The 15,659-nt window shown below is 45.2% G+C and overlaps 1 protein-coding gene across 14 annotated transcripts in view; it reads left to right on the forward strand.

The window, feature by feature from the left end:
- SLC8A1 (solute carrier family 8 member A1) overlaps positions 1 to 14,627 on the forward strand; it is a 301,989-nt gene extending 287,362 nt beyond the window's left edge. For all 14 annotated transcript variants that reach the window (XM_083733171.1, XM_083733177.1, XM_083733174.1 and 11 more), the window contains one exon: positions 10,002 to 14,627. In XM_083733171.1, the coding sequence (XP_083589297.1) occupies positions 10,002 to 10,378 (377 nt within the window). In that variant the 3' untranslated portion in view covers positions 10,379 to 14,627. The remainder of the gene's footprint in view (positions 1 to 10,001) is intronic.
- The last annotated feature ends 1,032 nt before the right edge of the window (positions 14,628 to 15,659 follow it).

Consider the following 15,659-nt stretch of genomic DNA (forward strand, 5'->3'; position numbering starts at 1 on the left):
CCTTCTTCCACCCTGTGTGTCGTTCTCCATGCACTCATGCCACATATACCAGTGTGTCCTACCAGTAAAGGGCAAATTTAGAGGCTGAGTTTTAATGCAAAAACTTGTGAAAGTCTTTTGCCATGTGGTGTCCATGAAGACATGCAGTAATCTGCAAAAAGCAAGTAAACCTGAATAGTCGTTCTCAGTACGGTAGAGATTTTAAGAAACATTTGCCCATTACTGGTTCCATCTGATATGAATTACCTCTGCCCACTGAGCTGCCAGGACTGCACTGATCTGTAACATCATATGTCAAGGAAGGAGTCCAGGATGCAGCTAATTCCCAAGCCATCTCTGTCCCTGTTCCAGTTAGCATGGCAATGGCTCTTCCCATGTAGTTTTGGGTTTAGTATTTTTTTCCAAGCAGTGTTGAAGGACACACACTGTAGCCCTTCGCTTGCCACTAAGGCATGTGTCTCCATGGACTGATGGTCTCCAATTCCCATCAGCTCCAGCCAGCTCTGGCAGGTGATCAGGAAAGATGGGAGTTGCAGCCCACCAGTTTCTGGAGGCTCTCAGGTTCCTCACAAATGTAAAAAGGGGAAATACTGGATGCTAAGCTGCACACACTTTTGCACTGTGAAGAGCATAACAATACTGACCTCCTTTGCAGGGACATTGTGAGGATCACCAGGCTAATGCATGTGACCTGCTTTGAACACTTGGAAAGTGTTGTCTAAGAGGGATGGACCTGCTCTGCAGAATCTATGGGTTCTGGGGCTGTGCTAGGACAAAGAGGAGGTGACTTTGTTAGCATTTGTCTCACCCTCCAATCCATCCTACCTCCGACCTGTGGATCTGTTATATAAAGCTATATTTGCATGAGAACTGAGAGGTCATTCAGTCTGAGGGAAAGGTTTCATGGCTGGGTTGCTTTCAGGAACAGTTCTTCCAAAAATATCTCATGCCATCTATCATGTATCTCTCATATGCTGGAAGCAAGATTGTGTGTGTGTGTGTGTGTGTGTGTGTGTGTGTATTCCCCTAGCATCCCCAAACATGCAAAGCTTTTTCCCCCCACTTCAAAGCAGCTTCAGCCAACCTTTCATTTCTGAATATAACAGCCACTTTCTAGCATGTTCATACACAATTCCTGAAAACAGAGTGGCATTTAGCATCGGGGGCTGTCTTTTGCTGCAGGAACAGCTAATGAAACTCTCTTTTAATGACTATTGAAATAGAAAGCTCCCTTTTCTGTTGGTGCAACGTCGGTTCACGTTACTTTGAAAGAGCAAACTCGTTATGAAACTTGTCGCAGTCTCTAAAAATTACTTACACTTCTGTAAGCCTGTTAAGGGCTGAGGCGCTTACAGAAGGGAAGAGGGCTACTCTGCAGCGGGATGGTGACATTTAACTGCATTGCAAATGCGCAGCACAACATCAAAACCAAGTAACTTGCAATAAAAAGCTAAGCCACCCCCCGCTGCCAAGCAGTCATCACTTATCCTAAGAAAATATGCAGATTATAAATGATCAGCCTGACAATAATCTTTTCTACAATGAAAATGACAGCTTAATCCTTGAACAGGCATCTATAACCATCCCCATTCTCTGTGAAGGCATACCATTAATAAATGACACTTTACTTAGACTAAATTTGCAATGTAGCCTCATTTATTAATTGCTGCTTATTTCTGTAGCGTAAATTCACATCGTAATAATGCCTGCATATTGATACAGCAATTCAAAATGTTCCATGTGATTCAGTAAATATTAGCTCTTTAATCCTTACAACAACCACCCTAGGTAACCTCACTAGGATAGGGTACCTGTGGCCCTCCAGATGCTGTTGGCTACAGTTCACATCCTGTTTGGCCCCAGGCAATGCTGGCTGGGGCTGATGGGAGATGGAGTCCAACAGCTTCTGCGACATCACAGGTTCCCCATTCTTGATACACCACCATAGCAAGATTCCATCTGCCTGCCTAATTCTAACTGACTGGGCTTTGAGCAGAGAAGCGCTGTATCAGCATCATGGAGCATAGCAAATTAATCAGTTTAACAAGGGACAAACATTTTAACCATTCCTTTTCTTTGTTGAATATTTATTCATTCATTCGTTTTACTTATTATCGCCCTTCGTCTAAGGATCACAGGGTGTAAATCACACTGTTCCAAGTTGAAGTTAACTCTTTGTTAGCAAAAACAGAATTGGCACAGGAGTGTCAGGCCTAATGAGCACAGCAACTCATCTCCAGTAGGTCTTGCCCCCATGAAGCAGTTGCTCAGATTGAAGGTTCCCCACCTCCCCACAGCTGCCCCTCCTCTCCAGGTTTTTTCCCAAGCAACCAGAGACTGCGCCTCTGTGTCACCAATCTCTCCTCCACCATCTTCATACCTCTTCTGGTTCCAGGAAACAAGAGGGTAGGGGAACATGTTGCAGCAGGAGGGGAAGACACTCGTGGCTCTTCACCAGCCCAACTCATGTCTGCCTCTTGGCCTCTGTCCTCTCCCTCACTTGATTCAGCTTCCGCATCTGATTCTGGATGTCTTTCTACCACAAACTTTCTCTGCTCCCTGTCCCATGACCTCCTCAGCTTCCGGCACCTCATTTTCCCAGTCATCTCCCTCTTCATTGTCCCACCACCAATCCCCAGGCTCATAGTCTTCTTCCCGTAGGGGTTCCTCAGCAGGTTTCTCCCACCATTCCTCTGCATCCAACTAGTACATGACCCAAGGCGGTTTACAATATACCATATTTTTCGGCCCATAGGACACTCCGTCCCATAGGGCGCACCTAGTTTTTTTTGGGGGGGAATAAAGGAAAAAATAATTTCCTTTATTTCCCCCCCAAAAAACCCAGGTCAGGGAACAGCGGGATGGTGGCGCTGCGCCTCCCCGCTGTCTCCCCAGCTTGTGGGGCTGGCCGATGTCTGCCCGAAGCGCGGGGCACGCTGCTTCAGCGCGCCCCGCGCTCCGTGCAGCAGGCTGCTATCCGCCCACGCTGTGGATGTCTGCCTGTCGCGCAGGGCACTCCGACTGTTCGTGACCCCATGGACCAGAGCACACCAGGCACTCCTGTCCTCCACTGCCTCCCGCAGTTTGGTCAAACTCATGCTGGTATCACATTATCAGCCATCTTGTCCTCTGTCGTCCCCTTCTCCTTGTGCCCTCCATCTTTCCCAACATCAGGGTCTTTTCCAGGGAGTCTTCTCTTCTCATGAGGTGGCCAAAGTAATGGAGCCTCAGCTTCACGATCTGTCCTTCCAGTGAGCACTCAGGGCTGATTTCCTTCAGAATGGAGAGGTTTGATCTTCTTGCAGTCCATGAGACTCTCAAGAGTCTCCTCCAGCACCATGATTCAAAAGCATCAATTCTTCGGCGATCAGCCTTCTTTATAGTCCAGCTTTCACTTCCATACATCACTATTACTGCCAGTAGAAAGGGACATTTAAAATCAACCAGAAACCTCAAATGTTGCCATGTATAATCGCCCCATAGCAAGAAAGCACCTGTTCAGGGTTCTAGCTAGGCAACCAGTCACCTGCTCCTCCAGGGCACTCTAGGAGGAGTGGGGTTCTGAGCTACCATGCATAGGACTGTGCTGTAAGTTGCAAGCACAGCACCAGTTGCATTGATGGCACCTTGTTTTTGGCAAATGAACTTATAGGCATCTCATCATGTTGAAACAGCCGTGCTGATCTTGGAGTGGAACACATTAATAAGCCAAGTAATTGAACTATCCCTATGAGTCATTCAAGTGCAACAGCAAAGTGAATATAATATATTATCAAGTTCCCGTTTGAGAGACTGGATTCCTTAGCAGATTGCAATAACATTTTATGACATAATTTAATTCCACTGACCTCAATGAATAATGAGGTGGTGCTTAAATCATGTGTAAATAATGTTTATTACCATTTTTTCAAAACAAAAAAACCCCCATGACTTTTAAAATATATTGAATATCCCATTAAATGATATAAAGAAGAGTGCAGCAGCAGCAACTGACTACATAAAGTACGGTACATTATCCCATACTTGGGGCTGGAGCGGTGAGAGAATAAGGCCAGGATTTGGGGATATATGCTTCAACATATCTCCTTACTCACTGGGGTAAGGTGCCAACAGAGTGGCTAAATTCTACAGCAGATTTCTCTGGCAGATGCTTTGACCTTTAAATTTTAAATGAATTTTCTTTTTCATGAGCTTTGCAACTCTACAATCTTGCAGAAATGTTTATTACAGTTGGATCAATCCATAACACACAACTCCACTCCCCCATCCCATCACTTTTTTTAAACACTTGTCCTGTTCCGTCACTCTGAATGTGCAGAGATCTTTTTGTACCTGTCCTCATGCAGCTAAAAAAATAAATCACAAGAAATAGGCAAAAGAGCCATTTACTGGGCTCTACCCAGCATCCTTCAGTATGGGTGAAATAGTGGTTTGTGCTTACAACATTCATATCCATTTTGATTTGGGTTTGTTTTCGTTTTCTAAAATTTAATACAGAAGTCCTGCACAAGGCTTGATATGTAGCTATACTGACATTCTCTGTTTACCTACTGCAGTGACAATCTCCAAGGTAATCCCTGACACATGTTGAGATCCTGAAAGAACTTGGTTGTTGACATTCCAACAGCATGCGGCAACTGGTGGAAATAGGTGTACAACATTTGGGTTGCCAGAAACAAAGGGTAGACCTAGCTAATGTTAGACCTACTCAAGGGTTGACCCACTAGAATTGAGGGTCATGGCTAACATAGGTGCATTTATTTCAAGGGGTCAGCTTTGAGTAGAACTTAAGATACAACCCAAAATGGCTAGGTGGCACTCAGGCGAGGAGCAAATAAAAGTAGGAATGTGGTGATGGAGACCCAAATATCACCACACGCATAACAACCCGCTCACGACAAAAAAGTGAGCTAATGAACCTTCACACTAGCTGTGATATGGGGCTTCCAAATCTGCCCTTTACTGTATAATCACCTTATTCTTTTCAAAAAATTTTCAAGACCTCAGTTGGTTAGAGTGCTTATAACTCCAAGATTGCAGGTTCAGTCCCTGTATGGGACAGCTGCATATTCCTGCATTGCAGGGGGGTGGACTAGATGACCCTCGGGATCCCTTCCAAATCTACAATTCTATGATTCTAATTCTATGATGGGACGCAGGTGGCGCTGTGGGTTAAAGCCTCAGCGCCTAGGACTTGCCGATCGAAAGGTCGGCGGTTCGAATCCCTGCGGCGGGGTGCGCTCCCGCTGCTCGGTCCCAGCGCCTGCCAACCTAGCAGTTCGAAAGCACCTCCGGGTGCAAGTAGATAAATAGGGACCGCTTACTAGCGGGAAGGTAAACGGCGTTTCCGTGTGCGGCTCTGGCTCTGGCCAGAGCAGCGATGTCACGCTGGCCACGTGACCCGGAAGTGTCTCCGGACAGCGCTGGCCCCTGGCCTCTTGAGTGAGATGGGCGCACAACCCCAGAGTCTGTCAAGACTGGCCCGTACGGGCAGGGGTACCTTTACCTTTACCTTAATTCTATGATGTCATTCAGCATTTGCTGGTATCTCAGGATTCCACCACCACCCCCCCGACATTTCATGGTAGAGAGTAAAACTACATTGAATCACTTTATCATACCCTACCACAAAAAAACACAACTTTTGAGGGAGAGACTGAAAAAAGATTGAGAGACCTTCAGTTGTCTGGATAATAAGACCAACTGATACTCCTACAATAATTATTTATGACTTATACCCCGCCCATCTGATGGACTTACCGCAGCCACGCTGAGCAGCTTCCAACATAATATAAAAACACATGGAGACATCAAACATTTTAAAAATTCTGCTATCCCAATTTCATGGCAATCTGCCTGGGTAATGACCAACATCTGCTTTGATGCTCCTATTAGAAGTACACTTACCGATTTTCCACGTTAAAATGAAATCTGGATTAAATATTTTTTAAAAGGTACAGGGTGGCATTTTGATGACATCATGTGGATTTTGATGACATCATATGGCATCATATGGATAATGCAAGGGGGGGAGGTGTGTGTCTAGAAGCACCGTAAATGAGCCACAGCTGCACAACATCAGTTTTCAATGACTATCAGAGAGCAACTCTTTTGTAGCATTTTTCAAATTGAAATGGCAAGGGCTGTTCTTGCCACCTACACCCTTTTTTTTTTTACTATAGAGGTCAAACGAAGCCCAACAGTGGGCGTTTTTCGTGAGCAATGCAAGAGGCGACCTTACAGTGCCATCCTATACGGGTCTATTGCTCAGTTCAATGCGTCGTAATAATAATAAAATTTTATTTATATCTCGCCCTCCCCAGCCGAAGCCAGGCTCAGAGAAGCTAACAACAGTAAAATAACACAACATTCTAAAATCATTTCAATATAAAATCAGTTCAAAACAAATTAATGGCAACCATTGGGCTAGAGTTCTGTGAGGATTTCCAAAGGAGGGGGTCAGACTATGCCTTGGCCAAAGGCCTGGTGGAACAGCTCTGTCTTGCAGGCCCTGCGGAAAGATGTCAAGTCCCGCAGGGCCCCAGTCTCTTGTGACAGAGCATTCCACCAGATTGGAGCCACAGCCAAAAAAAGCCCTGGCTCTGGTTGAGGCCAGCCTAACCTCCCTGTGGCCCGGGACCTCAAAAATGTTTTTGTTTGAAGACCATAAGGTCCTCCGTGGGACATACCAGGAGAGGCGGTCCCGTAGATACGAGGATCCTAGGCCATAAGTCCCAGGTGTTTAGGAATGCAGGCTCAATTTTGTGTTTTTTGCAGGTGCATGAATGATCCATAAAACCACCCTCTCCTGTGTCTGAAAAATAGCCCCTGTGGCCCTGACTCTGTAATGGAGTGTCTATCAGAAACTCCTGTGGCTGCCACATCAATAGCCACAGAGGAGCCGAGTAATTCTGACATCAATTATGAAGCATAATTCTTAAGTTGTTGGGGTGCTGCTGAGACAAAAGTGCGGCGAGATTGCCTTTTTCCTTTCCTACAGCAATTATAGAAATTTCCAGTGTGCTATTTTTATGGGTAAAAGCAGCTTTTGAATTTCACTGCAAATTAACTTTCTTGCTATATTTATTTGGCCTTTTCTTTCCCTGGGAAAGAAGAGCTTAGCTGCCAGCTGGGATTTCATAATTCTGCATTCAAAACTCCATGGGAAGAACATGTTTCTAAAACTTCTTGTGCTGGCGGGGAGCAGTTTGGGGGCAGGGGGGGAGAAGGAAGGAAATTTTAAACAACCACTATTTTTTTCATGAGCTATTCTTTATCTCCCTTTTACCGAGGTTGACCTGGGAGTGCTTAAGTGCATTAAGTAATCACTTTGTTGAACAGTTTGCTGCATCGTCTTTGATCACCCCCAAACCTTCCTAAAAATATTGACTTATGCATTTTGGGTGGGTTTAAAATGACACTTTTCCTCCTCTAATGAAATGGATATTTATTTGTTGTTGGAGTACCACAAAGTCAACAGATGGCTGGAAAGATAAAATATTGGGATAGGTGGAAAATAACCAACACTGGTTTAAAGTGCAGAGAAGGCGACTCAGTGTAGACTTAGTAGTAGTAGTAGTAGTAGTAATTAAAGGCAACTCAAAGCAATGTAATTATGTGCCCCTCTAAACTATGGTTTGCAAAGTAGCAACCAGCCTCAGGAAAGAGTGCTTCCTTTGCCCTGCTCTTCTTCCCCACTTTGTAGAGTAACATCCCTCCTCTCTTCCTATGCAGGTGTTAAATATGGCCTCAGGTTACATGTGAGCTGGTGTGATGTAGTGTCTAAGAACAGAGCTATGAATAAGAAAGTACCGGTAGCTGGTTGATTTAAATCTCTTCTCTGCCATGAGAGCTCAGGCTTTCTCTCAGGGTCAACCTATTCATCTGCAATAGAGAGGATAATGAGACTGACTTACAAGGTTGTTGGTAAAGACTGCAACCCAATAATAAATGTAAAATGCTATACAGGCAACTCTCCGCTTATGCAGGGGGTTATATTCCGGGGCCCCACAAGCATAAGTAAAATCACGTAAAGTGGGGAGCATTCCTTAAGCATCTCTTTTTACCTGCTCTCCATGCTCTTTTTCTTTTATACAATACATTTGCTTCCAGATTTCCAGAAAGGGCAGGGAACAGTGTGTCCAAACCCTCTGCAACACACCTTCCTCCTGCCCAACAGCTATTGAGCAGGGTAGCGCAGCAGCAGCAGCAGTGAGAGCTCCCACATGCCATTTTGGAACCCATAAGGGTGTGTTTTTTAGGAAAAAAGCTTTTAAAACCTTTATTTGTGGACTTTTGGCTCACTAACATCCTCTTCCAGCTCTGGGGTTTGAATTGAATTATTTATTTTTTTATATGACGCCATGCGCATGAGTTGGTCATGGGCAACTGGGAGTTGCTTCTACAAATGTTAATGGTTATTATTACTGACAAAACCCACGTTAACCATGGGTCACTTGTGCTAGAAACCATGGCTTGTAATTGATTTTGGAATCATGGCTACATGGGAATTTTGTTGTGTTAACCATGGTTATCAAGATGTTCCCCAAGGCTAGCAACCAGTTTGTAAAGCATCATTTGCAGGTGCTATCCTTACCAGGCGCAGAGTAGAATCGATTGTTAGAAAAAGTGGGTGCCTGCACCCTTTGAAAGGGAAACTTGCGTGGAATAAATCTGTAAACTGAAGGTGTTGTTTATCCTTTTCATCTGCTCTCCATCGCCTTTCCTCCGGCTATTATAAGAGAAGTGAGAAGCAAGAGTGCAGGTCACTTAAATATCTGTATATTGGTGCTTGCTTAAAACCAAAACCTCTCATAGACTCCTGTGGCTTTTGAAAGGCAAATCATCTTTGGATGGGATCTAGAAGGTGAGAAAGAACATGCAAATAAGAATGCATTCAAACTTTCAAGCAGCTTTTGGTGACTTATTCTCATGGGAAGTTACCACAAAATAGGGCTGTGCATATTCCATTTTCAGATAAGACCCCCTTTATGACGGAACCTGGCTACTTTAGGCTTGCAGTCTGAGGTTCTTGCTCTGAGAGGATCTCAGTTTTTCAACTGAGACTGGGTGCTTAGCAACTAAGCTTTTCTGCAGGTTGGCTTTGGTTTCATGTTTAAATTGATCGCTGAGTTAAGCTGGTATGTGAATTAACCATGGGCATGCTGGAGGGCGTGCTGAAGGGACGCAGGTGGCGCTGTGGGTTAAAGCCTCAGCGCCTAGGACTTGCCGATTGAAAGGTCGGCGGTTCGAATCCCTGCGGCGGGGTGCGCTCCCGCTGCTCGGTCCCAGCGCCTGCCAACCTAGCAGTTCGAAAGCACCTCCGGGTGCAAGTAGATAAATAGGGACCGCTTACCAGCGGGAAGGTAAACGGCGTTTCCGTGTGCAGCTCTGGCTCGCCAGATGCAGCTTTGTCACGCTGGCCATGTGACCCGGAAGTGTCTCCGGACAGCGCTGGCCCCTGGCCTCTTAAGTGAGATGGGCGCACAACCCCAGAGTCTGTCAAGACTGGCCCCTACGGGCAGGGGTACCTTTACCTTTACCTTTTATGCTGGAGGGCACGGGAAATATGCATGCAATAAGATTGCTAGCACATTTGCAAAGCTAAGCAGGGTACAGATGATTTCAAATTGGATGGGGGACGGCGTGTTGATATTCCTACGTTGCAGGGTGTTGGACTAGATGGGCCTCCAACTCTACAGTTCTATCATTCTATGTTGTTAGTGAATTAACCCTGTACTTGCTATAAAGGTGGTTGGGAAATTAAAAAGCAAAGTAGAGGAGGCTGTATTCTGTGAAAATGAGGAGGAACAAATCTGAGAGTCTACCCTGGAAGCCTATTGACGTATATTTATGTGACAAGGCAAGTTGCAAAGACACTGCAAATGACGTTGCATTTCTAAGCAAGTTGCCTTCCGCTTTGCCCTAAGATGCCGCCACCAAGCCCCTTGAGGTGGCAAACAGGTGCAAGATTAACAACGGTGTTTCTTTTCACTCCGCAGACACGTTTGCCAGCAAGGTGGCAGCCACGCAGGATCAATACGCAGACGCTTCCATAGGCAACGTCACCGGGAGCAACGCAGTGAATGTTTTCCTTGGGATTGGTGTCGCCTGGTCCATCGCTGCCATCTACCACGCAGCCAACGGCAGGGCATTTGAAGTCCAACCAGGCACCCTGGCTTTCTCCGTCACCCTCTTCACTATATTTGCTTTTATCAGTGTTGGCGTGCTCCTCTACCGGCGGAGACCGGAGATTGGAGGTGAGCTGGGCGGGCCACGGACTGCCAAGATTCTGACCTCATGCCTCTTTGTGCTCCTCTGGCTCTTGTACATATTATTCTCATCTCTGGAAGCCTACTGCCACATACAGGGCTTCTAAAAGAACTATTGGAGAGAGCATCTATATGTATCTATATATACAGAGAGAGAGAAAAAGAGAGAGATAGGTATATAGATATAGATCTAATATTATTGAACTGAGGAAGAAAAGACATTTTGCCATGTTCACTTATCTACTGATGGAATGTAGCTTTGCGGTAGGAGTTTGGAACCTGCAGGACTCTCCACCAGGGGCAGCGTCATAGAAACGGAGGCACAGATGCAGGGCCATCTTTGCAACTCAACCTACGAGATCACGATGGAGTTACTTTCTATTTCCCCCTTCTCCTCCCCTAGATGAGGATTGATCCGATTGCAGTTGGGGGGGAGGGCCTTGATTGGAATGGCAAAAGGCCAGGTCCAGCTATATCGTATTGAGTGGATGACTTTCCAAGGGGAGTTCTTGACTTTCTTACCGATATCTTTGTTGCCTTCTTCATAACTCAAGAATGAGCCGAATCATCGCCCTCAAAGAAAACTTGTGAGTGTGGAGTGACATACACGGTCCGGGGGCTTTCTAGCCTCCATGCTGTTTTGGGATGTGGTTGGTTGTTGTTGTTGTTTTGTATTCTTCCCCCTTTGCTGTCCAGCTATTAAGAGTACCTTACGTTGAAAACAACCACACAAATCCCTTTTCCCATTTTTTTTCCTTTTCTTTTGGAACTGTATTTATGATTGGTTCATCCAGTCCCCCTTTAAAAGAAAAACGATCTTCTTAGACAGCCTTTGACCAGCACTCCATTTGCTCCGAAACTGTGGAATTTACAGACACATGCCCAAAGCCCTAATGTCCAACTCCTGCTTCGCTTTTTTTGTTCTCGCTCTGACGTGCCTCGTCAGATTTCTTTCACTTACCTCCTGTGCCCTTGCCCACCCTGCTGCCACTCTTCGCTGCTCTGCTCCTTCTCATGCTCCTCTTTGGGAATGCTTTCATGGTACTTGCTGTAACACTTTGCATGAAAGAAGCAAACCATAATCTGTAATATAGCATTGAATAGCGGTGATAGTCTGCTCAGCGATGCCGATTGAACACTGAAGATGCAAGTATGTGGTCTTTTTTCTCTCTCTCTTTCTTTCCACACTTTTCCTTTCCTTTTTAACAAACAGGACGAGAGGCAGGAAATAGCTGGCAGCCCTTTGCTCTGCATAAGTGTCCTAAGAAGCAATAACCAAGAGATGTGTGGAAATGCGTGTGTTTTAAAAGGGGAAATTTGCGCAGAGTCTTAGGCCATTCTAGAAAGGGATCTTACCTGCCAGCCGAGCTTAGGATCAACTTGAACATAGGAACCTGCTTATACTGAGTCAGGCCAATGGCCCATCTAGCACAGTACTGTCTACTCTGACTGGCAGAGGCATCTTCCAGCTACCTACCATTTTTAACTCAAGAGTCCATGGATCAAACCTGGGACTTTCGGCATACAAAGCATCGGCTCTACCACTGAGTTGCAGATGTGTAGAACCTGCTTTGCATCTAGTCTGTATGAACTAAGTGGGTCTTAGCATTGCTCACGCTAAGTACGAGTAGCCATATCAAGCCCTAAATAAGCAGAATACCCTTGAGCTTTTCTTCAAGTGTCAGTTTCTCCTCCCCAATATATTTATGCTGTGTTTGTTTCTGTCTTTAAGTACCTGATGTGCCAACCCTTTGGCACCTTTGGCTTCAGCACTTTGAAAACCTGTACCCTGGTCCAGCCTTCATGAAGGGCACCTTGCAGACACAGTCAGATTTAGTCCCCTCCAATGGATGTTAAACATTCCACTACCCACCAATCTTCATTGTCCTAGCTAGGAAAAGTGGCAAATCTTGCATTGTCCAGCAGTGGATGCAGTTTGTCCCTGGGAACTAGAAGTTGGACTCCTGCTATTTATTAGTTATTCATTGTGAGCTATAGACTCAGTCCTTGTACAATTGCACAGAAAGGTACTGAAACAGCTTTTGCTTTGGAAATGCCATCATCCAGCGCTCAGGTACAGAGGATGCTTGCTTTGTTGCTGGGTTGTTTGTTTTTTCCATCTCTCCCCGTCCACCTTTCTTCCCCCACACCTTTCTCATTTATCAGATCCCCACCCTGTCTCCAAGCTCTGGTGCTCATGGAAGGAACAAGCCATTTAGAAAAGGATCAGAACAAGGGAAGTCAGCCAGTCTTAAGATACCACCAGGGTAGCATGGAAGGACCCTTTAAGGCATGGCTAGAGGGAACCAAAACCCTGTGGTGATTGTAGGAAAGGATCAGATCTACACATCAGGAGATCCAAAAATAGTCATGAGCCACTGTTGCTTGCTCTCTGTAGATGGAGAAGATGCAGGAGTGGTGAGGAGAGAGAATTCTGACTGTAGCAGCTTGGGACTACTTGAGTGGAGACGAAAATGGGTACCCAGGGCTGAGTGAGGGGAGCTGTTCAAGCAAGCAGGACAAGGGGAGCTGTTCGAGGAAGCATCTGAATTGACACAGTAGGAAAAGGGGAGATTAGGAAGACAGGGCCTGCTGAAATAAATCCGCTTTCCCACCGTAATAGAACAACAAGGTCCACTTGGTGGAGATGTGCAGGAGCTCATCACCAATGCTTTCTTCCTCTTAAGGAAAGTCTATTTACAGGGGAACAGAAACACAGTCAATCTTTTTGGCAGACAAGTGCACACGGTGTGTGCACCTTCCCTGGCCACATTAAAGCTAGTGGGTGTGCACTTCTGGAATTAAAAAAAAGACCCATGCAAACACTTCCTTAAGTGCAGACCTGCATCTCAGTTGGGTGAGCAGTTCCGGAGAGAGCTAGGAGGACAGTTTTCAGGGTGGCGAGCAGCTGCCAACTGGAGGGAAATCCATTCACACTTTTTATCTCCTAAAACAGAGATTCATGCTCAGGAGTGAGGTTGCTGGTCCACCTAGCTCAGTTCTGTCTACTCCCAGTGGCAGTGTTTCTCTGGGGTTTTGCATCAGACATTGCCAGAGGCTGCAACTGGGACCTTATGTGGAAAGCGTAACAGCTGTGGCTCTGCAGTGTGTGCGTGGCCTTATGATTTGAGTGGTGTTGCTTGGGGACAAAAGGAAGGTGGTGGAATTTGCAAGCCATGCCCCAAAACCCAAGCCCTAGTCTTTCTTCCGCTGGTACATATAATGGCAGTATCAGGTCCTTAGAGCCATATTATTTCCTCTATAGATTGACCCCAAACAACTGCTCTTCTCTCACACTGTGACACATGGAGTGATTCCCCCCCCCCCACACACACACACACAAATATATCATCACATGCCAGGAGCAAAATGGTTGGGTCTATCCATTCTAAGAAGCAGGAGGGGGCAGATAGCAATAGACCACCTCCATCTTGTAAAACAACAGGAAACTGTGTCCATGCACCTTAGCTGGACCAGAACATCAACTGCTATAGGATCATTTGTTAAACGTCAGAGGAAAATCTAATTGTATCATTATAATGACTGAATGGAGGATGTTGCAGGGGGAGGTGGGTTCTCTCTTTGTATTAGCAGATTTCTTACTAGACTACAGCCTCCAGATTCATTCAAGTCCATGGTATTTTTGCCAATGTAATGAATGAGAGGTGTGGAACGGCCCAGAGCCATGCTTGAGAGTTTCCTGTTCATTTTAAGGGGGGGGGATAAAGGCAAGCTTTACATGCACATTTTGTTGTCCGCTGAAATGAAGGAGAAGCCCTGTGCACACATAACACTTCCCTGCGCCTATCCTTCATTATTTGTGATTGCGGAAATAAAACACTGCTGGTCAAATCCTTAGTAGCTTCTTCTGGGCCAGCTGAAGTCTTGTGAATGAACTTTCCATCCGCATCACATAGTAAAAGGGACAAAGGTTAGCCTAGGCTTTTGCCCAGTCTGTGAAATGCTTGAGTTGTCCTGTTGTGAGTTTTTCTTTTTAAAATGGAGTGAATAATATTTCCCTCCCCACCCCGTAAAAAAATTTTCTTCACTTTTGAGGATTTCTTTTTCCTGTTTGGTTTCATTTGATTTGTTTGTTGGGGTGGGTGGGGGAGGGGAGAAAATTAAGCAACGATTGGGGTTGTTCAGGGATTATAATAATAATAATAATAATTAATATTATTATGGCTGTGTTTGTGTAAAATTATTTCATTTCATCTTGTTTGTTTGTTTTCCTTCATTTTTATTTGCGTGTATTGTGCACAGTAATGGAGAGGCAGTGAGTACACTGATTGTGATCAATGGTACACTGAGGCACAGAAAAAAAATAAAATTTATAATTGGTTCTGATTTGAACAATAGTACTGCTGCATTTTCCCTGTGCGTCTCATTTCTTCTTCCATTGACACCTCTCATTCATGTGTTTGTGTGTGTGTTTTTATTGTTATTTGATATGTTCCTTCCATGGTCTTAAGTCCTTAGAGGGCTCCTGCAAAGCCTGGGTTACAGATGCAAGATATCCATGCAGAAAGACAGTAGCCATGTTCTTTCCCCAGGCAGATCCAAAACATTATCAGAGAAATAGCCATATTGTTGTCCGTTTCCCCACAATTCACACACTCTTGTTCTATTCAGTACCCACAAACACACACACATTACAATTGTTAAGGCCTCAAGCAGAGCTGAAGTCACAAGATACAAGGCAAAACCAGGCGCTGGTGCTGAGGCAACATCCTCACACATCCCAAAGACAAGTTGCTGCACCCAGAGGCCACTTATTGCTGCACCCAGCTGGGACAGGGTCAGGGCTGAAACACTACTTAATAATTGCACACTCGTGCAAGCGATGTGTTGAACCCTATAGTGTTCTTGTTCCAAACGGAACAATTTTAATTTTCTTTTTCTTACTTTGTAGCTGTCACAGCTACAGAGTATAAAGGTAAAGGTAAAGGTACCCCTGCCCACAGAGTATAAAGGTTTTTTAATAATAATAAAAAAGTGGACACTGTTCAGCTCATGGCTCAGAAACCAGCAGATACCTTGGTGCCAACATCCAAGGGGCTTATGTAATGATGGATTCACACATCCCCATTTCCTCTAGTGAGATTACTGCATTTCTCACCTCCATGGTTTGCTTGTCTGAAACAGCCATTTGCTTTTCCCCGGGATAAGATTTTTCAAAGCAGGCAGGAAATGGCTGTCCGTGGAAGGAAGCTTCACGTGTGATTAATCACCACTTGAACAGGTTCTTCCACTGCAGCCATTCCTGGAAACCTCCTAAGCTTTAGCAGTCTGACATTTGCCTGTTAAAACGAATGGGAATCTTACCTGTAGCACCTGTGCCACCAGTAGAAAAAGCACTGAGTTCTGAGACAGCAGAACGGGTTCCCT

This window comes from Podarcis gaigeae (assembly GCF_964106915.1).
Source record: "Podarcis gaigeae genome assembly, chromosome: 3".
NCBI classification, from domain to species: Eukaryota; Metazoa; Chordata; class Lepidosauria; order Squamata; family Lacertidae; genus Podarcis; species Podarcis gaigeae.